This window comes from Convolutriloba macropyga, chromosome 6 (assembly GCF_964194025.1).
Source record: "Convolutriloba macropyga chromosome 6, txConMacr16.3, whole genome shotgun sequence".
In the NCBI taxonomy this organism is placed as follows: Eukaryota; Metazoa; Xenacoelomorpha; order Acoela; family Convolutidae; genus Convolutriloba; species Convolutriloba macropyga.
In genome coordinates this window covers 58,009,275-58,034,098 of record NC_134473.1, presented here as the reverse complement: position 1 = coordinate 58,034,098, position 24,824 = coordinate 58,009,275, and the positions used below count along the sequence as shown (strand labels likewise).

Here is a 24,824-nt window from a genome sequence, read left to right as displayed (position 1 = left end):
AAAGTAAATTTCGATCTTTCATAATGTGATAATGTGACAAAACGAGAAAAAAAAAGTGAAAAATAGGCCAATGCCTAAAATCAAAAATAATTGTGAAATCTAGTAGTATCGAAGCCAGAAAACCATACCTTAATAAGAAAAAAAGACTAAATTTTAATTCCGTAGAAGGAAGAGGTAGAAGAAGCAGTCGTTTTTTTGCTGACACTAAGCTACAAGTTGACCAAATTAGGAGAATTAAGTTCAATAAGCCATTGTTTGCTTAAAAATGAAACATTTTTGAAAGTCAAAAAGACCAAAATCTTTCGAGCAGAGAAACTAATTCCATTAATTCGCAACTGCTTATGAAACGAATTGGACCTATCGACACTGACCTTTAAGAATTGCTCATTCTTTAATTAACAAAAAAAATTATCAAATTTTTTTTTAAAAAAAGACCGACTGATTACAGTCCGAATTATTTTTAGATTGCAACAGTCCACGATTTGACCAAAACCAGCTTTGCTATTGCTTTTCGTCCATTAGGAGACTCAATTGTTTTGAATATTAAAGATCAAGATAAATTGTTAGTTAAAAGATCAAAAATAAAAGCTGCGTTTCCGATAATGATAACGTAAAGTCAACAAAAAACGGCAAAATTTTAATTCCAGAATACTATCAAGAAAAATGGAGGTCGAGAAACGTGAAAAAAAATATACCAAATCGGTCTAATATTAACAAAAATTCAAACTACGATAACTCGCTCTAAAAAACAAAATTCAAAAAAATCTGTTCAATTTCAAATTCTACGCTAGACGAGCTTTTTAATGATACCATTCAGAACTCTCTAAGATGAATATATCGATTGGTCAAAATTGTCAGACCAAAAAAACCCAGTTTTGAAAATATAGATACTCACCCACAAGAGGGGTCGGAACAGCATTGTATATATAAAGAAAATTTTTACATATGTATATATATATATATATATATATATATATATATATATATATAAATACACATATATATATATATATATATATATATATATATATATATATTCATATATATACATGTATATATATATATGTGTGTAATATAGATTATATATATATATATATATATTATATATATATATATATATATATATATATATATATATATATATATGTATATATATATATATATATATATATATATATATATTATATAAGTAGTGCCACTGTATCTTTTGGCACGAAAAATAGGAGAGTAGAAAAAAGTACAACAGATCCATTCACTCTTTGTTTCTCGTAGTATCATATAATTGCGATTGTGACTAACTCTGGAAAGTCACCAGTTTTGCAGGATTGCTCGGTTGGGTAAAAGATGTCGCAAGAATATTACGCAAGATTTTACAGCTTTATAGAGTAGAGAAATCTCCTGGAATCGTCTAATTTTATGGATCTTAAAGTCCTTAGGAAATCCGGTGGCGATTGAGTGATAATTTATTTTTTTGTATCTGAAACACGTATGACCAAATTATGCATAAAACGTAGAAAGCGGTCTCAAAAACATAGACTGAAAGACCCCAACTTAAATTGGGATAATAAAAGTGGTATACACGTTCTCTTTATTTCAAGCACTTATCACTTTTCACTCAAAGGAGACTGGCGCGACATTGCTTCAAACAACAATTTTATTCAGTCTCGATTAGCTCTCACAGACGCCGAAATAGAACAAGTTAATCAACATGAATAACAATTCTATACTTTGTAATTAACAAAAGCCTCCACTTTTCATTTCCTAAAAAATTGAATAAACGTCAAAAACAAAAAAGAAAAAAAAGTTTTTAGAACACGCCCTTTGATGTTCATTGCTTCATTGTGAATTTTCCTCCAAAATGTAACTTTTGAGGTCATTGTTTGATTGTATTCAAAAACAATAAACAATTACTGGTTAACTGACTTTGCCTGGAGCTATGAATTTGGCGATAATTTTTCAATACTATAATTTGCACCACGAGTACTCTAGCTACGCATACGATATTTTTAAACCGTATTTTTTAAAAACCACCACATTTTGAGATTTTCACAAGCGAAGACAGTCTTCGAGGAATATTTTATGCTTTATAATACAAGGTAGTGTTTGCGTTACAAAAATGTATAATCATAACCAATTTTTGAATTAATTCTCAGAACTCAGTCTTTATGATATTCAAAGTCAACAATTTATTTGTGCGACATCATGAATTACTATTTAGGTTCTATGATCCTTGTAGACACTCGCCAAAATTGGTGTAAATAAAGTTTTTGATAGTACATAGCTATTTAAACGACACTCTAGCGGCAATCTTTTTTACCGAAGACTACTTACCAAAAACAGAACAGAAACTATATATTCAGAATAGTTTAACTTATTTTAATTCATTTTTCCATAGATGGACAACACGTGCTCTGTAAAACTAGGTAAAGCAAAATCTTACTTGCAGCATAATCGTTCAGACACAACCTTGAATATTCTGGTTTTAGGGAATATCTCTGATTGAAATAGAGAGGAAAACAGTTTACATAAAACTCAGTGCACTAAATAGAGACACTAACTAGATACTATTCTGAATACATCTACTTAAAGCAGAATCCTTGAAATCGCTGTGCTTAGATGGCTTAGGATCTATTTAATCTCTCTCCTTCTCTTTCAAGCAGATAACTTCACTTTAAGCAGAACCGTCAAAAAAGTTTTGCATTAATGCTTGATAGGCATTAATGTCAATATTTTGAAAAAGGCGTCACACGGGTCCTCAAAAAACTCAGCATCTTGTGTAACTTGTCAAAGTTCATCAGGTTTTTTTCTCCGTGGTTGTTCATTTGCGAGTTAAGTTTAATATGTAAGACCTCATAACCAAGAATAACATTTTCTTGAAAATAACTGCTTCCGGGTAAAAAATTCTAGTTCAATTAGTGTGGTAGTTCAAAACTTTTATACAAATGTTTTACCTATCTTCAAAAAATCCTATTTTTCTGGCTGGATTTTTTATTGCAATAGATTAAAAAAACAACATGAAAAAGGTTCAAAATATTCAATTCTGCTGTCGGATCTGGCGTGTGGGAAAAAAATGAGAAATCATTTACAAGGGCAACAAATTCTTGTATTTATTAGAATACTTTACTTCGCGTTATTCTTAGTTTACCAAAAAATTGGCCGCATTTCATTTGTATATCTACTTATCTTTAGAACTTTTCAAAACTTGAAACATTATCAAGTGCTAGTAGACAACATAAATTACGACTTTAAATTTAATTTAATTGAAATAATTAACATTAGTTCTTCAAAAAAAAGCACAGCTGTTAGTTTAATATTTTGGCCAGATTTTCTCAAGACAACAGACATTAAACAAAGTATTCAATTTTACTCAAAGACCAGCTCAATTCAGTTTGAGCGCAGCAAATATTAGGCTGGAAAATAAGTGCTTCTGTTCGCAAAAAATTCAGTTTAACCCAAATATAAGACCATGAAATTTGAATCAAAGTGACTCGAATTTCTTGAAATGTTAATGTGACATAATTGTATTTGAGAAAAAACATTCGAAAAAACTGCAGAATACCACTTCACTTTCTGGAGAAATCTTTCAACGTCCAATATAGAACAAAAAAAACGAAAACTCTTTGTATTGCAAAGCCAAAATTTGTGAGGTGGTACAGTTTATGTGAACGAGAGGCGTATAAATGGTATCCATAGCCGTTTCAATCACGTTTTACAAGTCATTTCCAAGATAACTGATTTTAACTTTCTCGACATTGTATTATCAAAATTTTACATAAAATAGGTACAGAAGCGTGTAAAGTCTCCATCTTGAGCACTCAAAAAGTATAGAACAAGTTGATTGTCGATTGCGTTGTGAATACCCAGTGGTCCCAGTAAGCCTAAAACAGCTGTTTTTGGGGAACTTTTTTGAAATATTATGTCTAAAAATGAGGCAATTTACTTTTTAAAATCCAGAGCAGCAATATCTCTTTCTGTCACTTGACGATTTGTGAACAAAATAACGGAAGTTCCATTGCCTCTTTTTTGTGCAACGACTTGCCATTCACTCTAAAACTCTTTCATGTGAAATCGCACAACTTTTTTCCGGTGTGATGAATGTTCACACAGTTTTTCGTGTAACAATTACTACGAGAGCTTGTGTGATCTAAGTTTTTATTTGAATGAGAGATTGTTTGATCTGGCAATGTTCTTAAAAACAATTTTTCATAAAATTTGCCTCCAAAAACATGAAGTAGTGTCCTTTTTTTGTTTTTCTCGAAGGATTTTTTGTTTGAGGCCTCATTAAAAAATGGTATGTTGACATGAAAATTTTATGGAAAAAGTGACACCAAACAATTGCAGATAGCGTCCTTCTTCATTGAATATTACACACACCTCTCGTGATGGACTTCGTGATTTCTAGCGTGATCAAATGAGATTTCGTGTAATTTTTCTTTCAAGTTCACAAAAGATTTTTGTGGAGACGCTCAATTATTGTTCCGACCCCTCTTGAGGGGGGAGGAACTATATGCTCAACTGGGTTTTTTTTTTTTGTTCAGTCAATTTTGGCCGATCGATATATTCATCGTAGAGAGTTGAGACTGGTATCATTAGAGAGCTTGTCTGCCGTAGAATATGGAAATAAAAAGATTTTTTTCATTTTCGTTTTTGACAGGGAGATATCGAGGTTTAAAGTTTCGAGAAAATAGAGTGAAATCGTTGATTTCATTCACCTTTTTTCGGAATTTTTGACTAAAATTTCGCCAATTTTGATAAAATTTAATAAATTTTTTCATGAAAATGTTGTTGATTTTACGCTTAAAGACAGCAAAATACATTGTCGGCTATTTTCATTGAATTTTTTTGTCAAAAATTCCGGCTAAAAATTTCACAAAATTCAGACTTTTTCATCAAAAGTAGCACGAAATAGGTTTCTTTAGTCCACTCTGATTAAATTTGCAGGAAGTGCAGACCCAAACACCACTAACACAATCTTTGTAGACTGAAGAGGGGGCTAATTCCACTTCAACTTACGTTGAGAGTGCTCTGTAAATAAAAATTTGCCGTTTTTTTGCTAACTTTATTGGTTGATTATCAAAAACGCAGCATTTGCTTTTGATTTTTTTAACAAACAAAATATCTATATCAATAACATTCCGAAAATTAAATATTCCTAATGGAGAATCAACATTAGTAGGACTAGTTCTGTACCAATCTTGGACCGGTACAATCCAAAAATAATTCGGATTGTCATCAGTGGGTTTTTTATTAAAAAAATTCGATCTTTTTATAATAATTAAATAACAGAACATTTCAAATCAAAGCTCACTAGTGATAGGTCCTATTAGCTTCCTAATTAGCTCGAAATTAATTTATCTAGTTGATTGCTTAAAAGCTTATGGTTGTTTTGACTTTTAAAATATTTGATTTTTAAATAAAAAACGGCTTATTGAACTTCGCCTCCATTTTTTTCTTACTTTGGTCAACTTGTAGCTCAGTGTCCGCAATCAAAGAGTGCTCCTTCTTTCTGTTGAATTCAAATTTAGTCTTTATTGTTGTTCTACGCCTTAAGTTATGGTGTTCTGGCTTTGATAATACTAGATTTCACATTTTTTTTAATTTTTAGGTATTTGACCATTAGTTTTGTCAAATTATCATGTTATTATCAGTTCATATATCGCATTTTTCGCGTTCAAAATAACGCAAAATTGATAGTAATTAAATCCTTACAGATATAGATTGTGGTTCTTTACCGCTTCCACAATACTTTCTCGAAAGTTTAATTGAATTTTTTAATTTTATCTCTAACGGTCATTTTTAGTCTTTTTTTAGTCTTTTTAGTCGTATCAAATTTTTTTAGTCTTTTTAGTCGTATCTAATTTCCTGTACAATTACCCGGTTTGATTGGCTTTTACTGGAAGACTAGATGAGCCGATGTTCTGATATTAGAAGATACATAATGGCTTTCATGACTTTGAAAACAATTGTTTTCCAAAATAGAAAAAAACATTTCAACTTCGCAATTTTGTACCTTTTATTGTCTGTTTGTTACCTGGTCTCGTTATTTAAAGGTTAAAGATGACAGTATTTTTGTCAAGAGAAGTTGTCAAAAGGGATTGGTGTCACAAAATCTAATGTTTTTAAAGAATTCGATATGAATTTACTGGCTTCGACACGGGTTTTTCACAAAAAAAAGTAATTTAATTTATTTTTCATAATTGACGTTCTTTTTGTAGACGTAAGACATGTTCTGGATAATTGCAGTTCTCAATAGCTTTTTTGAAAGAATAAACGAACGAATTCACTTTTTCATTTTGTAATTAATGGTTTTCATGTCTTTGGAAAAAAAATTTTTTCGATAAAAAAGAATTTTACATAATCTTGCTTTTTTCTTTTTGGTCTAATTGTTACCCAGTTCAGTTGATGAGAGATCACATAATACATTTCAAGGGAAGGTGTAAAAAGAGATTGGTGTAAATCTAATGTTTTAAGAGAACTGGTTATGACTTTAATGGCTTCCACAAGGGTTTTTCACAAAAAAAAAGTAAATGAGCTTTTGATTTTTGTCATATTTGACGATCTTTTTGTAGACGTAAGACATATTCTGGATAATTGTAGCTCTAAGGGGCTTCCATTGGAAGAAGAAACGAACTTATTTAACTTTTTCATTTTGTAATTAATGGCTTTCATGTCTTTGGAAATAAATTTTTTTCGAAAAAAAAAACGAGTATTACATAATTTTGCATTTTTTAAATTTTTTGTCTAATTGTTGCTTATTTTCATTAATGAGCGGCCACAAAATACATTATTGGTGTTCAATGAAGGTGCAATCGAACATATTTTGGGGGCCAAGGTATGGCTTTACGGCTTCCAAAGCATTTTCTGGCAATTTTTAACTGATTTTTAGTTTGTTTAGTTTGTTGTCTATTTGTTGTTCTTTTTGTAACTGCATAACAAATTTAACATCAAGAGTTCTCAATTCCTTTCCGTAGAAGCATTGCTAATTGTAAACCTATGGGATTTTTTAGTTGATTCCTAATGGTTTTCATTACTTTGAAATTAATTGTTTTTTTTTTAAAAAACTCAGCGACATAATTAGCTAACTTTAAAGTTTCTGTTCTCTTCTGTCTAATTGTTACCAAGCTTTTTTATGAACTGGTGAATAACCAATTTTTACTGGTGATTTACAAGTTATTTTGTTTGATTTCAGTTTTGTCTGACGCTATTTTGACTTTGTCATTAAGTTTTGTTTTTAATAAACGGACATAAATTGTTTGATGTAATTAATGTTTGTTGTTGTTGTTTGGTTTTGCCGTTCGTCTTCGCTCGCTTTCTTAATATCGGCATATCTCATCAATCTAATGCATCATTTTTTACTCCAACGAGTTATTTGCTTTGGAGGCTATCGTTTCGTTCATACACCAGTTTTTTTTTTTGATAAATACTTGAATTTTTTGTGTTTTTCTATCTGTTCCTCATTTGGTAGTCAATTATGCCAAAATTGTGAATGAGCGGGGTCGGAACCTTATGTGCGATCGCACATTACCGAGCCGCCTTGTTCGATTTCATTTTAGAATGTAAAAACTGAGCAAATGATTTTCATCTGATTTCACGAGAAAAGTCACGAGAGATCTCATGTAAATCACGTGAAAATTGCGACGTCCATCCCGAGAGAATCAAGTAATTTTACATGAAAAACCTTATAATTTGCTATTTTCTCGTGCGTCACTTTTTTTCCCAAAAATGTTTGTGACAGCAAAGATTTTTTGTTCGATCTCTGACCAGAAAAATTTACAGTGTTCCAGTGTCCAAGGAATTAGTGCCAAACAAGCGGACGAAAGGTGAAAATTCATCAAATATTGCGAGCCAAAATCCTAAAGTTCACCTCCTAATAGACAACGGTGAACGGTAGACAGAACACAGATGCTTTCAGTACAAGTTCTATCTTATTTTTTCGACGTTGTCATTTCTATGGCGCCCAAATTATCCTAGCTGCCTTATTTGTCTGAGCATCTACTATATTGCGTTTAGCTGCTTAAGCTCATCTATCTGCTCTAAGCAAATGTTTAGAAGAAGAACTGACGGAAACCACGGCAATAATATTCAAATCTGGATCACTCTCTTCCACTTCCTCTGAAAACTTAAAATTTCATGCAATGCCTTGAAATGAAATTGATTCTGGCTCAAATGATATGAATTGTTACCATCGATTTACCCCCAACTCATCCTAGATTGTCTTTTTCCCAGCAGTTACAGGGCATATACATATGGCCTGTCAACGCATTTTTATTATCTCACAAATTCAATCGCTCTGAAAAAAAAACTGATGTATTCTGGAAAACAACTTAATCATCTGTAACTAAATCAGTGAAAAAAAGAGAAAAACTTAAGTGAAAAAAAGAGCACGAGCTATTCCACTTCACAGAGATGCTTCTCAAATTAAGCCACTATTCGAATTCAAGATTAGTTCAATTTATCAACCAATTGTTTCATTTGTTTTTGAAGTAGTTTCCGCATAATGCAAAATTAAATATTGCCGACTGGCAACAGAAATGGAAAGTTATTGAACTTGTTGTTCAGTTGAACAAGCCACCGTTGTGCTTCGCGCGCTTTGATGTCTGAAAAAAGAAAAGCAAATCGAAAAATCAATAACTTGTTTTTATAATTTTGTTTGCTCTAAGCTTTTGAAAATTTGTTCCTTTTCAGAGGGAAAGCAGCAGAGAGAGCAAGCAAGATGTTTCCACCTTAAAATCATAGTAAATAAAAAAAATTGTTTGATATGAAAGCGCATATTATACTTGGCCAGGATACTGAAAATAGAGTTTTTAGTAGCGGAATCAATTGTTATGCTTCAGTTTTGATCCTCAAAAAAATATATTTAAAAACTCTAGATCTCTTTCATATAAATTCCGCGACAGAAGTAATAGAAAATTAATAACATATGCGTAGTCAAAAAGATCTTCGTTGAACAAATAGTTACATGTGGATATAGAAATAAATGAGCAATGGAAACAAGAAATAAAACTGCTCTAATCGTATGCTTAAAAATTGAAAACGGTATTGAAATTAAAAATATGACACTATCTTGATAATTACTATTTCACTGCCACCTTAGAAGAAATCGAAGTCTGCCCATTCTGTTGCCAAAAAAAATCGATTGTTTAAAGAAAAACGTGTTGCTTATTCTCAGCTCAAATTAGAAAAGCAGATTGCTGAAATACAATTAGAGTAGAAGTACAAATCTCACATAACTTTTTAGTTTTGAAAACGTTGATATTTTATCAATCTCAGTTAATATTTCCCTTAAAACCTCTTGAAAAATAAAAAAAGAATGCAAAAATGAACGAGCAATTTTTTTCCAACTCAAATGAATATTAACAATTTATAAATTTTTGTCCTTTTATCAAAAAATTCAACAGTCAATTTAAAATGCAACGTTTAATTTGATTGAAATCAAAATTCCAATTTGCATTTAAAATATATTAAAAACTGATGAAAATATATTTCCTTTTTAAAACAAACAATAAACACAATAATACATTGAGCTTCCCAGTGATCAAAAAATTTTGTTTTCGGCAGATTAAGTTTGCTGGGGTTCAATGTAAACAAGACCCTTTGTCCATGTTTAAAAAATGTTGTCTTTTAATAAAAAAAACGAGCTATAGTTCAAATATCAAAAGGATATTTTTCTAATTTACACCAACACACTGATAATCGAGGAAATTACGATATAATTAGATTAGTCATGTAATTTCTTTATCGGAAAAAGAAGTACATCAATTTTTATCTTTTTTTGTATTCTTTATAATATCAGAGCAGATAGTTTTATCTAATCTTCTCTATTATAATCAAAAACAGATGAATTTGAGAATGAAAGAGCTCATAGCCTGCCAGTTGGAAAAAGTTAAAACACAAATATTTCTGAAAAAAAGAGAATTAATTTTCACTTCTCTGTATTTTGAAATTGGTCCTTGAACTGACCTTTTTTCAGTGTTTAGGCGTCCCCATAATTATAGAAAACCAATTGCATATTGAATCTGGAATGTAAACCATTTTAGAAAAACGAAAAAGTGTCTGGAAAGAAAACGAAGAAATTCTCTGTTCTTTTACAGTCCGCATGATCAAAAAACTACCCTAACATAAATTAGTGAAAGGACCAAATGCACATTTTACCGACAACCAATGTCTTTTAAGGCTACTAAAAATCTGCAAAAGTAACTTTCAACGTATGTTTACATGTTAGACACAACTAGAAGCAGATTGCAAAAATTGTCAAAACTTTAAAATTGGAAATATTCCTTGAGTTGAAAACATTTTTATGAAATCGCCGTTTCAAATAAGTTCAAAGCCAAAATTGTGTTTATCAAATTTAGTTTCAACACATCTAAAAACATATTTTTTCTTGCGAGAATTGTATTCGTGTATTTGTTTGTGTGTGGGAGTGTTTGTCTGAATTCAAGTATGGGTTTCCTCCCTTATTTGGCGTATTTTTAATGCGTGTGATATGCTTGTATGAGAGAGAGAAAAAAATTTGTGTGAGAGAACTAATACCTTTAAATGTTAGACAAAATTAGAGTGGAGAAACTGTCAGAAATCATCAAAAACAGGAAAAATTACATAGCAATGGCTACTTTTTGCGGTTTGAAATGTACACTACCTAGACTTTGTAATTTCAATTTACGCTGATAACTTATCACCGAAAATTCCGAAAAATTATTTGCACCATGGTGGTCATGAAACATCAAAGATGACAGAAGATTTTAAAAAACTAAAAACGTTCGTTTCTGCTTTTAGTGTCATTTTTACTACTAAAGATACAACAGCCTCAACAATTCCAAAACCAATCCTCCGGAAAAAGCTATCAGGACATAAATGAATGGAGATGAAATTCGAGTAAAGAATATATGCTAAAAATAATCATATTGTTTGATGGTGAGGTCTGTATTTGTGTTTGTGCATGCTTCTCTGGATATATGTATGGATTCGCAATTAATGTAAATTGTGTGTTACGTGTGTGCAAAAAAGAGAGAAAAAGAGATAGAGAATTAGTGCGAGAGAGATAGTTCTTTCAAATAATCGACACAAGTAGAGGCAGAGTGCAAAAACTGTCATAAAACCAGAAAAATTATCTAGTATTTGCTATAAATTGCGGTTTTAAAATTTTTTCTATTGCAAAGCTGTGTTTTTGCGTCGTTGATAAAAGCATGCGAGATTTTGGAAAATGAATTGTCCCAGTACGCTCATGAAACATCAAAACTTAAAAAAATAATTCACAAAATTTCAAAATGTTTATTCAGGTTTATTTTAGCGTCAACTTAAGATTAACGGTTGAATTATTTCAAAAATTTTTAACCAAATTTGCCAGAAGAAAAACAATCGAGACATAATTTAACGGAGAGGAACCTTGAGTGAAGATCAGATCCCGGAAAGAAATTTTTATAATTTTTGCAGTGTCTGGGTTTGTGTTTGTTTGTGCGCTTCTGTATGTGTTTATATGATTGTTTTTGTGCTCATAATATGCGTGTTACGTGTTTGCAAGAAACTGAGAAGGAGAGAAGAAGAGAGAATTAGCCTGAGATAAATAGTTTTTTTAAAGGTTGAAAACACATAGAGGCAAGGGGCAAAAACTTTCAGAAAACATGAGAGAATTGGAAAAATTTACATAATATTTGCTATAAGTAGCTAAAAAGTAAGTCTAAAACCAGTTGCTTTTGGATACTTCCAATGGTGTTTCTCAAAGAATTTAAGAGTTCTTTTTTTCAACGTTGAGAGGTATGTTGGAACATTTTGTGTTACAAACAGACCCGCACGTTTTGTCTTGTTTTTTGTAAGGCACGATTTAAAAGTGCTTAAAAAAAGTTAAATGAAGTTTTTAAATCTGTTTATTCACATTTCTTGCTGAACGCTTAATCAGTGACTTCAACCATTTGTTGGCCCACAACGTAGGCTCACTCTTCAACGCTATTCAACTTTTGCACGCAGGTTACCTTAACGTTCAATTTTGTTAATGGTTCGAGCTAGACCAATTCAACTAAATACCCTTGTGGTAATTATCTAACAGCTAGTCTAAGTGTAGAGAGCATATAATGTGAGAACCCTCAATAAATTCTTCTTATCGCTTCTATTTATGCTTCCTTTTTGCGTCTTAGGCTTCGTTCATGCCCGTTGTAAAATCAAATTCTATACAGTCTTTGGTTTTCCGTAAACTCATAATGAATATAAGTTGTTTATAGGTGAAAACACTCTATAGTAATCTTTATTCGTTATATCATAACGTTAAGGCAACCTTTTTCTGATCAACTGTATATCGAAACGTCAAGGCAATAAGCATCGTTTACTTGGAGGGAAATCTAGCTTGATCTTTTTTAGCAGGTCTCAGTCTAGGTCACCGATTTAAACTAATCTGTTCAAAAAACCGAATTTGTTAGGCTAAGCGATCAGGTTTGAGCCATTTTGAAAGTTATTCTTAGTGAGAAATCGGCCTTTGTATTTCTCAGAAATAATACGTATGTTGCATTTAGAACGGAAAATCTAAGCGAAAGTTTTGATATAATACGCACAAAAATTCTCTATCTAATGATATAATTTATTCAATTCAATTTACTCGGTAACATCCTCCGGCCCGGAAGAAAATGTCGGGAGGATTGGTACAAGCTTAACGAGTGGGCGGACGAGCGATCCGGATGACGTGCGTAAGACGGCGGAGCGGGCGACGCTGTCGGAGCCGTACCGAAGTTCTTCAATCCGAGCAGTTGGATAGTAACCCCTAGGGTTGCCTTCTTCAACGATCCAAACCAAATCACCGACTTTGGGGTGCTGCTCGGCAGGCGTCTGCCACTTAGATCTACGGTTCAACGTAGGTACATACTCCTTGAGCCAACGTGCCCAAATTGCATTGGCGTATGACTGTGCACGGGCGTACCGCTTACGATGATCAAACTCGTCGACGCCAACGATGGACGGAATTCTGGTTGCTTGGTTACCGAGTAGAAAATGGTTAGGTGTTATCGCGCCTAGGTCGGACGGGTCGGCGCTTACGGGCGTTAAGGGACGTGAGTTTAGTGCGTATTCGACCAGACAAAAAGTAGTGTTCAACACCTCATCTGTGAGGCGACGCGTACCGAGGATAGTGTACAGTACTCTTTTAAAACTACGAACTAACCTCTCCCAGATGCCACCTTGGTGTGGCGCACTGGGTGGATTGAACCTCCACTTAATGCCCTTATGTGCAAGTTCGGCAGCAATGTTGAGCGTATTCCATTTTTCCACACATTCACGGAGCTCTTTCTCCGCTCCAATGAAGTTCGTACCATTATCCAACCAAATCATAGCAGGAGTACCCCGACGGGAGACGAACCGCTCAACTCCCATTACACAGGAACTAGTGTCCATGGACGGGACAACTTCAACATGGACAGCACGAGTAGTGAGACAAGTGAAGAGAAATCCCCACCTCTTCTCGGTAGTCCGACGAACTGTGACGTAAAATGGGCCGAAGTAATCGACCCCGGTGTTGGTAAAGGGAGGAGACTGGTATGCGAGTCTCTCCTTTGGTAGGTCTGCCATGATAGGTTGAATGGTTGCTGCACGGAATTTTCTACACAAGACGCAGTTTGATTTGATGGAACGCAGTGTGGAACGTAGTTTTAGGACGGCATAACGTTCTTGAACCTTTGACCTTAAGTAATCGATGCCCTGATGATGGTTCTTCAAATGAGTATGCCGCAGAAACAGTTTAACAAAAGTATGACGCGCATCCAGAACGATAGGATGCTTAGTGTCAAAGTCAATTTCCACTAGCCGTCTGAGTCGACCAGAAGAACGGATGAGACCATGAGGCCCAATAAACGGAGTAAACTGAGCAATGCGGCTGCTCTTCTTAACGGATTTGTTGTCAAGAAGATCCTTTCTTTCAGTATTAAAGGACTCTCTTTGAACCAAGTACTGGAGATGACGCTCGGCTTCGTCAAGCTCAACAGGGTCGGCTATGCTGCCGTCTACGGTACGGTAACTTTCATGAGATGGTAAAAGACGGAGCAAATATGCGGTGACACGAAGTAATTTTTGATAAGAACTGAACTTATCAAACGGGATCAGATTAATGCTTTGTTCCTTTGGGGAATTGGTTACAGATGCGGCTAAAGATGAGATGGAGTCATCATCTTGTTCCTTGGTTTCAACGCCGAGCTTGATGTTATCAACGACGACAGTATTTGGTACAAAAGGGAATTGCTTAGTTCTCAAGAAGTCAGGACCCCTCACCCAGCTACTTGATTGCAAAACTTCAGCGGACATGCCACGCGTGCCAGCATCTGCCGGATTATCACAAGTGGCGACGTGGTTCCATTGGTCAACGCTGGTGTTCTCCAGGATTTCACTAACCCGATTTGCAATGAAGATGGGGTGTTTGTTTGTTGAGTTTATCCACTGCAAGACGATTGTACTATCTGTCCACATAAAGACTTTGTCCACAGTAACCGTTAATGCTCGACAGATTTCCCTTTTTAAACGGGCAGCGAGGAGAGCGGCTTGTAATTCCAACTTAGGAACTGTCATTACCTTCATAGGTGCAACACGGGCCTTGCCCAAGACAAACGCCAGCTCTGTTATAATCTCCCCGGAGGGGCAAGTTACTTGAGCCCTAAGAAAACCTACTGCACTGAATACGTCTTGCGAGCTATCACCAAACATGTGGAGTTCAAGATGTTGGAATGGTCCTGAAAAGTAACTTCTCGGTATAGTGATCTCAGCTAACCGCGGCAGTTCAATACACCAGGCAAGGAATCTGTCAACTGTGTCCTTAGGTAACTCGTCATCCCAACTTTGTCCATTGACACGCAAAATGTCTTTCAAGATTAACCGAGCACCAACAGTGAAAGGTGCGACAAGACCAATTGGGTCGTAGACCTTTGACACAAAACTTAAGACCAAGCGCTGTGTTAAACGTTTCGTGATGGTGCTGTTAGTGCCCCTACTCACAACCAGAGTATCGTTGTTGTGATCCCACTTAAGCCCAAGCACGTGCATTGATTCCTCCTTTGATGAAACGATGACCTTCGGTTCAGTGGATTGAGCAGACCCATCAATTCGGTCAACCAGATCTGGTACATTGCTTACAAACTTAGTAAGCTTGAACCCACCTAGATGGAGAGGATCTACCAGTTCCTTCGACCTAATGAGGGCCCTCTCGGGGGATTCCACTGAGTCCAAGAAATCGTCCATGTAGAAGTTCTCAAGGACGGCTTTCGCAGCTTCTGGGTACTCCTTAGCATTATCGCGTGCCGTGCGCTGAAGTGCGTAGTTGGCGCAGGTGGGCGAATCTTTTGCCCCAAAGATGTGGCGCGTATACTGGTGTACCACAACATTTGATGTGGGGTCCTCCCGCCACAAAAAGCGCAATGATGGTTGATCACATGGTAACACTCCAACTTGGAGGAACATTCCCTCGATGTCGGCGGATACGGCAAATGGGTGTTGTCTGAACCGTAGGAGTACATAGATTAGGTTTTGCAGTAAGTCAGGTCCGGTGAGTAATGACTTATTAAGAGATGCGCCATGGAATTTAGCTGCTCCGTTTAGTACCCTACGGACCTTGCCCGGCTTGTTCGGGTTAACAACCGGATGGTGTGGTAGGTACCACTCTCGTTCCGAGCGACTTTCCACCTTATGAGCATCTTTGACCCTTACTACGTAGCCTTTGTCTAAGTCCTCTTTGATGGTATTGGAGTACTTTTCCCTTAAAGTCTGGTCTTTCGTAAGCCGCTTTTCCAGAGATTTCAATTGAACCAGCGCTGAGAAGTAATTGTTGGGCAGTTTGATGTTATCTTCAGCCCATAGCATTCCTACATCGTACCTTTTTCCATTATGCACGGTGGTGTTTTCAAGAATTTCATGCGCACGCGCATCCGAGGCGGATCGTGGGTCTACTTGCTTAAGTGCGCCGTACGACTCCATGTCGTACCAAGATTTTACCTGACTAGCGAGTTCAAAATTCTGCTCCACATTAGCTTTGAAACAAGTCGAGACTAAACCTGAAGACGACGGTAGAGGGCCGCTTAGAACCCAACCTATGGGCAAGCGAACAGCGAAGGGCGAGGACTTCTCGTCGGCAGCGAAGTACTCTAACGGGCGGATGGCATGATACACATCCTGTCCAAGTATCATCTCGATGTTTCCATAGCAGTATGTAACTGGGTCTAGAACTGCTAGGTGCGGGTATGTTTCCTGAAGTGCTTTAATGTTAATGACATCGGCGCCTACATTCAAATTTTCCTTTTCGTAAGGGCTGACTTTAAATGGTTCAAATGCTTGGTTGTCGCGTGGTGTTACAATTAGTTCAACTAACTTAGTGTCTACAACCTCCTCGGTATTTATACCCTTGACTGTTAATCTCAATGCTTTACCGTGCAAACCAAGTCTATTTGCAAGATCATTGGACACCCAAGAGTTACTGCAAGCGGTATCACACAAAACTAAAGCCGTGGTATCTTTACCGTTAGAGCTCTTTAACTGTAATTCAGTCACCTGAAGGAGGCCTTTCACATTACTCACAGATGACAAAGTGGTGGTCTTGGTCGATGATTGGACACTAGGAAGTTTACTTTGATTTGCGCCAGCATTAGAATTACTGTTGTTGTTGTTTGGAGGGGATTTTGATGGATAAACCCTCTCAGCTCCATGGAGAAGAGTATTATGGGAGCTGTTGCAACCGTCCTTCCTGCATTTCCTGGGGTTTGGGCATTGCCTGAACATATGCTTTTCTCTCATACATGAGAAACACAGTTTTGCTTCCGCCACTACCTTTGCTCGCTGAGTGGGAGACTTTTCTTTAAATACCCTACACTCCCAGATGCGGTGGTTACCTTTACACACAATGCAGCGAGGGGTTGCAGGCGTTGCCGATGTTGAGGCTGGTCTCTGAGTGCCCTTAGTTTGTGTATTAGCAGCAAAAGTTCTTGAGGCAACTTTGGTCTTTACTACTGAGTTGGTGTTATCCTCAGTTCTTGCCTTCGATGAAGTTTGTTTCATTAAATCATGTGCTTCCGCCTTCTCCTTCAACCAATCGTTGAAGTCAAGAAGTGTTGGCTTTACCCAATGTTTCTTCACTGTGAAGAGTGACCAAGACTCTTTCAGATTGGGCGGCAATTTTTGCACAGCCGTGTTGAGAAGTGAGGCGCTCTTAAGGTCTGAGTCATATGAAAGTGATTTAAAGACCCCAACCAGACTTGAAATTGTTGCAGAATAGTTTATGATGTTGTCACTATTGTGCATCTTAAGTGGAGGAAAAGAGCTGAGTTTGTCTAAGTGTGCACTGACTACTGCCTGTGGTTGGCCAAATTTACGTTCGAGTGTCTTAAGTGCGTCCTTATACATTAAACCACAGTATGCGAACTCAGCGATGGCGGTTTTAGCTTTTCCAGTTACAAGCGTTTTTAAATATGTTAACTTGACATCATCAGTCAAGGACTGTGCGTCTATGGCGCTTTTAAATTGTCCGAACCATTCGTGCCACTGCAGTGGATCACCATTGTACTGTGACAATTTCCACTCGGGCAGTGGATTGTTCTTCTTACAAGTAATTGCCTCCGCCAACTGCTTTATCAAATCCACAGAGTCCAAAGAAGGAGCCGAAGGTGTGGGATGCGGCGGGCCACCCCAACACAACGGGTTCGGAACGGTAGCTCCATACGTTGGCGGAATGATCGGAGTGACAAAGGTGGGGGCGGTACCTGTGGAAGAACTAAATGGATTTGCTTGCATGAAGTCTGATGTTACTTGATTTTGAGCGCCTGCTGCTGCTTGTACTTGAGAGGAGCGGAGCGATGTAGTGATATGAGGGTTGATTAACGGGGCCGGTTGTGCGGTGTATAAGTTTGCAGATGTACGTACAAGTGGTACTGCATTAGATGGGACTGCTGCCGGAAAACGCCAGACATTTGGGTCTGGAGGAGCAGGAGGTGCGTGGGTTATAGGGACAAAATTTTGGGGCTGAAAACTCTTTTGTGGGGGTGGTGGATGAATTAGTTGAGGAACAAAAACGTTTGCGGAGGAAACAAATGGTGCAGGCGGAGAATGGGGTAACAGATTGGCATTATTCGCCACGGGGTTAGTGGCTTGTAGTGGGAGTGCTTGTGGCGGCAAAGGAGGAAAGCGGAATGCTGGTGGGATTAACGGAAAATGCGGTGGTGCGGGGTTTATAACGGGGGGTGGAAGGGCTGGTAGATTTAATTGTGCCTGTTGCGGATTAAGTACTAGAGGAGCATTAACGATTGTATTAAAAGGTGGTGAATGCGGAGGGCTGACTAAATTCAACTGTCCCGGCATGCTCGATCTGCGAGGGAATTGATGATCTAACTGCAAACCATCGAAGTGCATTGTTGCTTGAGACAGTTGTCGGGCTGTGTTTGGGGCGTTTAGTTGAGTTGGCATACCAAAGTTTATTGGTGATGGAGGCGTATATTGAGGCTGTTGCTGCTCTTGCATGATGTTGTTTGCAACATGTGCATCATTGGTTACATTGGTTCTACTACTTGGTTCTTGGACAGGGAGGTTGATGTTGGCCTCAACTTGACTATGTGTATTGAGATTGAAGTGTGAGTTCGCAAGTTGAGCTTAAGAAGGTCGTTGGACAATTGCTTGGTTGGATTGGGCGATGGAACCAGAAAAGTGCAAACTCGGTTCGTTTGCAACATCTGCAATGTTCCCGGCCGGTGACGAATTAATCCAATCTTGAACAAGTTTCTTGCTCTTGACTGAACTTCTCTCCGTAAAGAGCCCACTCATTTTGCCTGTACCAGACCCGTCTGCTGATGATTTTGTCATCAACTCAATTTCCTCAAGTGCTGCAGCAGCTACTTCCTTGCGATGATCCTCCTCAAGCTGCTCAATTTCCAATTCCCGCAATTTTGTTTGTTTTTCAATTTCGAGACGCTGTCTAGCAATGCGAAGCTTTGCTTCATGTTGTTTCTCAAGTTCCTCCCTTTTGAGTCTTGATAGTTCTAAGTCTCGTTGACGCTGACTTGATCTTTTTGAGGAAGTCATATGTGAACTTGATTTTGAATGGTGAGAGGGATACTGCTCTGCTGTCTTTTTGTCATGGACCGAATTGATATACCCTCGAGCAGCAGCAATGAACTCATCAGTTTTCTTTGTTACAGTCTCTAACCATTTCAAGGTTCTTACAGGCAGCATCTGGATTTTCAGTCTTTTGTGCCAGATCAAAGAGCTCTTCATTCTTATCAACTACTCTAGTAAAAGCATCTTTGCACTTCACAATCAGACGTTCGATCTTAACTTTCCTGTCTTGCTTATCAACAGCATTGTTAATTTCACCATAGATGTTATTTAGTTCAGCCTCCAATTTTGCCCTCGTACTATAAAGTTTGTTAAATTTGTCCTGCAAAGTTGTCATGATCTTAAGAAAAACAGGAACCACAAGTTTAATTTGGTACTAATATAGAGTACACACACATGCAACAGCACAACACAAAGGGGTTATACCGAACCCTAGTGTGACGGTTTGACTAGCAAACCGCCGAAGAGCAAAGATGTTCGTCGAGTACAATAGTACCCGGCGAAAGAAAGAAAGAACGGTGCGCAGGAAGCGCGGAAAGGGGCAGAACGGGAGACGGGACGGACAGGAAGAGACGCCGAACGAGTAACGCACGACGCAACGGGAAACCGGACGAACAAACGGGAGCGTCGGGCGAAAAGCGCGCGACGAAGCGGGAAAATGGCACGGGCGGGGCGGAAACGTCGGGTGGATGGCGCGCGACGAAACGGGAAAACGGTACGGAGGAGAAGGGAACGTTGAGCGGGTAGCGCGCGACGGGACGGGAGGCCGGGATAGCACGGGAGGGAGACGGTTAACCACAAGCGAGGAGGCGGGAAGATCAATGCTAGCAGACCACAGCAACGAACTCAACCAAACAAACTAGCCGTAACTCCAGAATAAACTTAAGTCACACCCTAGAAAGACGGAGAGGAGCTACTGTTAGGTAACCTAGCACAAAACATTATGGGGCTTTATCTACGGCATCAAAACATCAGAGATGAAACAATTAACGGCAACGATGTAGTATAACCAAAAGTCGAAAAGGTCAGGAAATTTACTAGCCGTAACTCTAGAACAAACTTAAGTCACACCCTAGCAAACCACCATACCCAGACAACGAAAGCGCATACTACAAAAATTAATAAAAATATAACAAATTGCTAGCAAACAAGTGTGGTGAAAGTCACGAAACAAGCCAGCCGTAACTCCAGAATGAACTTAAGTCACACCCTTGAAAGGAACGAGACCAAACAACAAACCAGCATACTAGCAGAAAGAAATTTTACTACAGGAAAACTCAACATACTACATCATACAACAGACAAACGGGGGATAGAAGGAAACAAAGTGACACGGAAACAAAAGGACGGAAGCGGAAAATGAAACCAGATAACCTGCGGAAAACGGACGGTAGTGAAAAACTCGAAGAATAGGGAGAGCGAAACGTTTAGTAAAGCGCTATCGGAGAGAACCAACCACAAACTAACCCTAACCCGTAACTCGTGAGTTAACTAAGTCACACCGCCAGTCAGCGGGTAGACTCCCAAAACAGCGCAAGACTAAGTGACATTCATGTTATCAAAGGCTTGTGTGAGTTCCGCCTCCTCGAACGCATGACGGGTGCGAAGCGTTTTACGACGGCGCTTTGAAAGTTTCTTCGGTCGGGAGCGTGTTATCAAGGACCGGAGGTTGTTCTTATGAGCTAAGACTATAGTGAGTGTTTTCAGCTCAAGCGCAGGCCTTTGGTGTAATGCTCTGTACTCTTTAAGTAAACTAAGATCTTTCTGTTTACGTTTAGACACAATGTCTTTCACTAAATGGATGGTAACTAGAGTACTACGCTTGAGCTGATTGTAAATATCAGGAGTTCCCTCTCTGGGGCAATACACTATAGCTTCTATGCGCTCCTGATACTTTTCAAGCACTTCAATAAGCTGCGAAGGTGTTAAAGGCTTATTGTTGTTACTGCGATGACGGGACAATGAATTGTTCACCACATCATGCCATATAACTAGCCTCTTTTTATCACGGAAAAAAGTGACTCATTTGAAATTGCGCGGTTTTTCAGACTTTCAAAGCGTTAGGATTAAAACTCAGACCCGGTAATGCGTAAATTCCTTTTTTATAATGGTCTTGTAACGCTTGAGGCAAGGTTTTTATGGCGTGATGCAGTGAACTTGCAGCTAATATAAAAACCATATAATGTTTTTTACAACATAATTGACTTGAAATTTGCTCAAACTCCAAACCTTGATGTTAAAGGCACAATTTTCACGAGTTTCCAAGAAGAATAAGCGCTTATTTGCAAAAAAAATCAGTTATCTGATTGTTTTTTTTTTCAAAATTTGAAATCTTGACCAAACTTTTAATTCTACCCTTTTTTATACAAGTGTTCTATCTGCCATCTATCAACGCTTTATATAAATTTTTTGCAAAATTTTATCAAGTTTGGTCAATTTTCTCAAACTTTTTTTTTGCTTCGCTTTTATGTCAAGAACTGTAAAAAACACCGCAGTTTGATTATCTCTGGATTTTGACAAAAGTTTGTCAGAACTGTATTTTTTTCATAAAAAAATTCTAATGGGTGGGTTTTTTGGTGACCAGAGGGATTGAAAATACTGGATTGCAGAAAATGAAACCGAAAACGAAATTGTGGATGGTTGCTAGATTTGCCGGTTTCTATAATATTAATTTAGCATCAAGAAGAAATAAGGATAGAGTTTGGATGAGTCTTACAAGTTTTTTTTTGGTAATTTCTCCCTTTGTGTCCCTGTGGATAGGTCATCTGTTGGTCCACCAATTCCTGGATCTCTTGTCTCCTGCTCACTTTCTCCTCAATCGACGGTTGTCGGCATTCAACGTGTCCAGAGCTTCTTTTTTTTTTCGAGTGTCAATTAAGTCTCGCTTCAAGATTAATTTGTAGTTACTTCAAATTTGAAATGTTTGGCAAATAAGACTCGGTCAATATGGCGAATTCGGTAAACTGGGGACCAAAAAGCATAATAATCGAAGCATTTAGCAGTTTATTTGAATGAAATTCGGTATTTTAATGAACTTTTCCACAAACCGGGGCACATTGCACATATATCATAAACAGGTATTAGGTCTCAATGTCAAAGACATTTCCACTAGTTAAAGCAAACGATGATTAGCTAAAAATCATTCCTTTGCCAAAGCCTCGATAGAATATTCAACTCTTAAAGAGTGGCAAGCAGGAAAAATGAGCAATACCAGGCTGATAATCACCCGCTAGTCTTGTTTTCCACTTTCAAAGCAGTGGACCTTTTAATAAGTTCTTGCTAACAAGTTATTTCAGAGAATAATGCGATAGGGAAATTGCTTCTCACGTTAGTACTAACGAAAGATACAGCTGAAGCTCAGTTTCAATCTGATCTGTACTATTTAAAATTACAAAGGCCCTCTCGATTTAGAGGGTCGCGGTACCAAAAAATATAGGTGAAAACACTCTATCGTAATCTTTATTCGTTATATCATAACGTTAAGGCAACCTTTTTCTGATCAACTGTATATCGAAACGTCAAGGCAATAAGCATCGTTTACTTGGAGGCAAATCTAGCTTGATCTTTTTTAGCAGGTCTTAGTCTAGGTCACCGATTTAAACTAATCTGTTCAAAAAACCGCACGTTTTGTCTTGTTTTTTGTAAGGCACGATTTAAAAGTGCTTAAAAAAAGTTAAATGAAGTTTTTAAATCTGTTTATTCACATTTCTTGCTGAACGCTTAATCAGTGACTTCAACCATTTGTTGGCCCACAACGTAGGCTCACTCTTCAACGCTATTCAACTTTTGCACGCAGGTTACCTTAACGTTCAATTTTGTTAATGGTTCGAGCTAGACCAATTCAACTAAATACCCTTGTGGTAATTATCTAACAGCTAGTCTAAGTGTAGAGAGCATATAATGTGAGAACCCTCAATAAATTCTTCTTATCGCTTCTATTTATGCTTCCTTTTTGCGTCTTAGGCTTCGTTCATGCCCGTTGTAAAATCAAATTCTATACAGTCTTTGGTTTTCCGTAAACTCATAATGAATATAAGTTGTTTATAGGTGAAAACACTCTATAGTAATCTTTATTCGTTATATCATAACGTTAAGGCAACCTTTTTCTGATCAACTGTATATCGAAACGTCAAGGCAATAAGCATCGTTTACTTGGAGGGAAATCTAGCTTGATCTTTTTTAGCAGGTCTTAGTCTAGGTCACCGATTTAAACTAATCTGTTCAAAAAACCGAATTTGTTAGGCTAAGCGATCAGGTTTGAGCCATTTTGAAAGTTATTCTTAGTGAGAAATCGGCCTTTGTATTTCTCAGAAATAATACGTATGTTGCATTTAGAACGGAAAATCTAAGCGAAAGTTTTGATATAATACGCACAAAAATTCTCTATCTAATGATATAATTTATTCAATTCAATTTACTCGGTAACATTGTTCATGCGTCAGGCAGTACGTTTCAGAGCTTATTTTACATCTGAAATGTGAGGCTTCAGAGCTTAATTAAACTGAGCATAAAAGTTAGATGATTGAACGCTGAATTTTATAAGTCGTTCGCTTTTTTGGTTTTGCTGTATTTAGAGCAGTTGTAGACATTCGACAAAAAATAGTTTATTTGATTAAAATATTTCATTATGTCAACTTTTAAAATCACGGCGCATTAAACGAAGAAAACACGCGGACGGCAAATGTTCAAGTTTCAGACAAAATAATGTGTATTTTATTACATAGAAAATTTCAGAGACCGATCAGAGTCTGAATCAGCGTCTGACTCAGAAGATATCAGAACCATATCAGGAACAGATTCCGAATCACTGACGAGGGGTAGGGAAAACATTTAGATTCAGTATTTAATTACTCTGAAAGTCAGGCACAGGTATGTTTATCATAAACACATGAAAAATATCGTACAGTTGTTTGGTTACACGTATATGTTATATTAACTAAAAGGTGAATTTTTTGTTAGAGCGTATACATGTCGGTTCTATTCCAAAAGAGGCAGAAAGGAGGGGTATGATGTAAAAACAACAAAAAATTAGATTTCAAAAATGTACCATATCAACCTCACTCTGATGCAAAACATGAATGGATATAACTAGTTATGACGTAACAACCGCCTAATGAAAAAGGACACCGTGATGCAACTTTGTTTGAATCAAAGCCCGCTTCATTTGCTTTGTCCCATTGCATCAAAGCTATCTTCAAATTTGCTCAGGTGATATCTGTCGTTTTTTGCCGTGTTTTACAATGCCTTCACTTAAATTTTGTCCGCACAACAATATAAGCAAACGTCATCTAACAATGCACGTATTATTTTTACTCCAGCGCTTGTTACAAATACCATTTTCCTTTTACAAGTATAAATTTTTAACATATTTGCCGCTATGAAATTGCTCGTTAAATGTTTGTAGGGGGAAATACATGAATAAAAGATTGAAAAGGCAACTTTATAGCGTGAGAAACAATTTGTCTATATGAACAGCATTGCTTGTTCTTGAAATGTTGTAATAGTTGGGTGTCAATTTCAGGCAATTTTCTTGCAACTAAAGAATTGTTAAGAACAATTTGAGAAAATTCTGTCAAGAACAAAACTTTTTGTATGCTTGAAACACAAAAATAATGACGTTGTAATAACTTTTTGAAAAAACTACCAGAAATTTTACCATGATCCGTCCGTCCATTTTGAAGTAATTTGCAACTGTAATCATTTTTGAACGTCAGCATGTCCACAGTTCCATTACTCTGAGTTTTTTTGAAGATTGAAAATAGCTTTGATTT

General features: G+C 36.9%; 1 protein-coding gene across 2 annotated transcripts in view; it reads right to left on the bottom strand.

Annotated features, from left to right (window-relative positions):
* LOC142341798 (neuronal acetylcholine receptor subunit alpha-3-like) overlaps positions 1 to 24,824 on the bottom strand; it is a 92,360-nt gene that overhangs the window by 64,031 nt on the left and 3,505 nt on the right. The window contains exon 1 of one of the 2 annotated variants that reach the window (XM_075393035.1): positions 21,770 to 22,164. The exons of the other annotated variant lie outside the window; for it this stretch is intronic. Within the exon in view, the coding sequence (XP_075249150.1) occupies positions 21,770 to 21,818 (49 nt within the window). The 5' untranslated portion in view covers positions 21,819 to 22,164. Of the gene's footprint in view, positions 1 to 21,769; positions 22,165 to 24,824 lie in introns of those variants that run through there. 2 annotated transcript variants of the gene reach the window in all.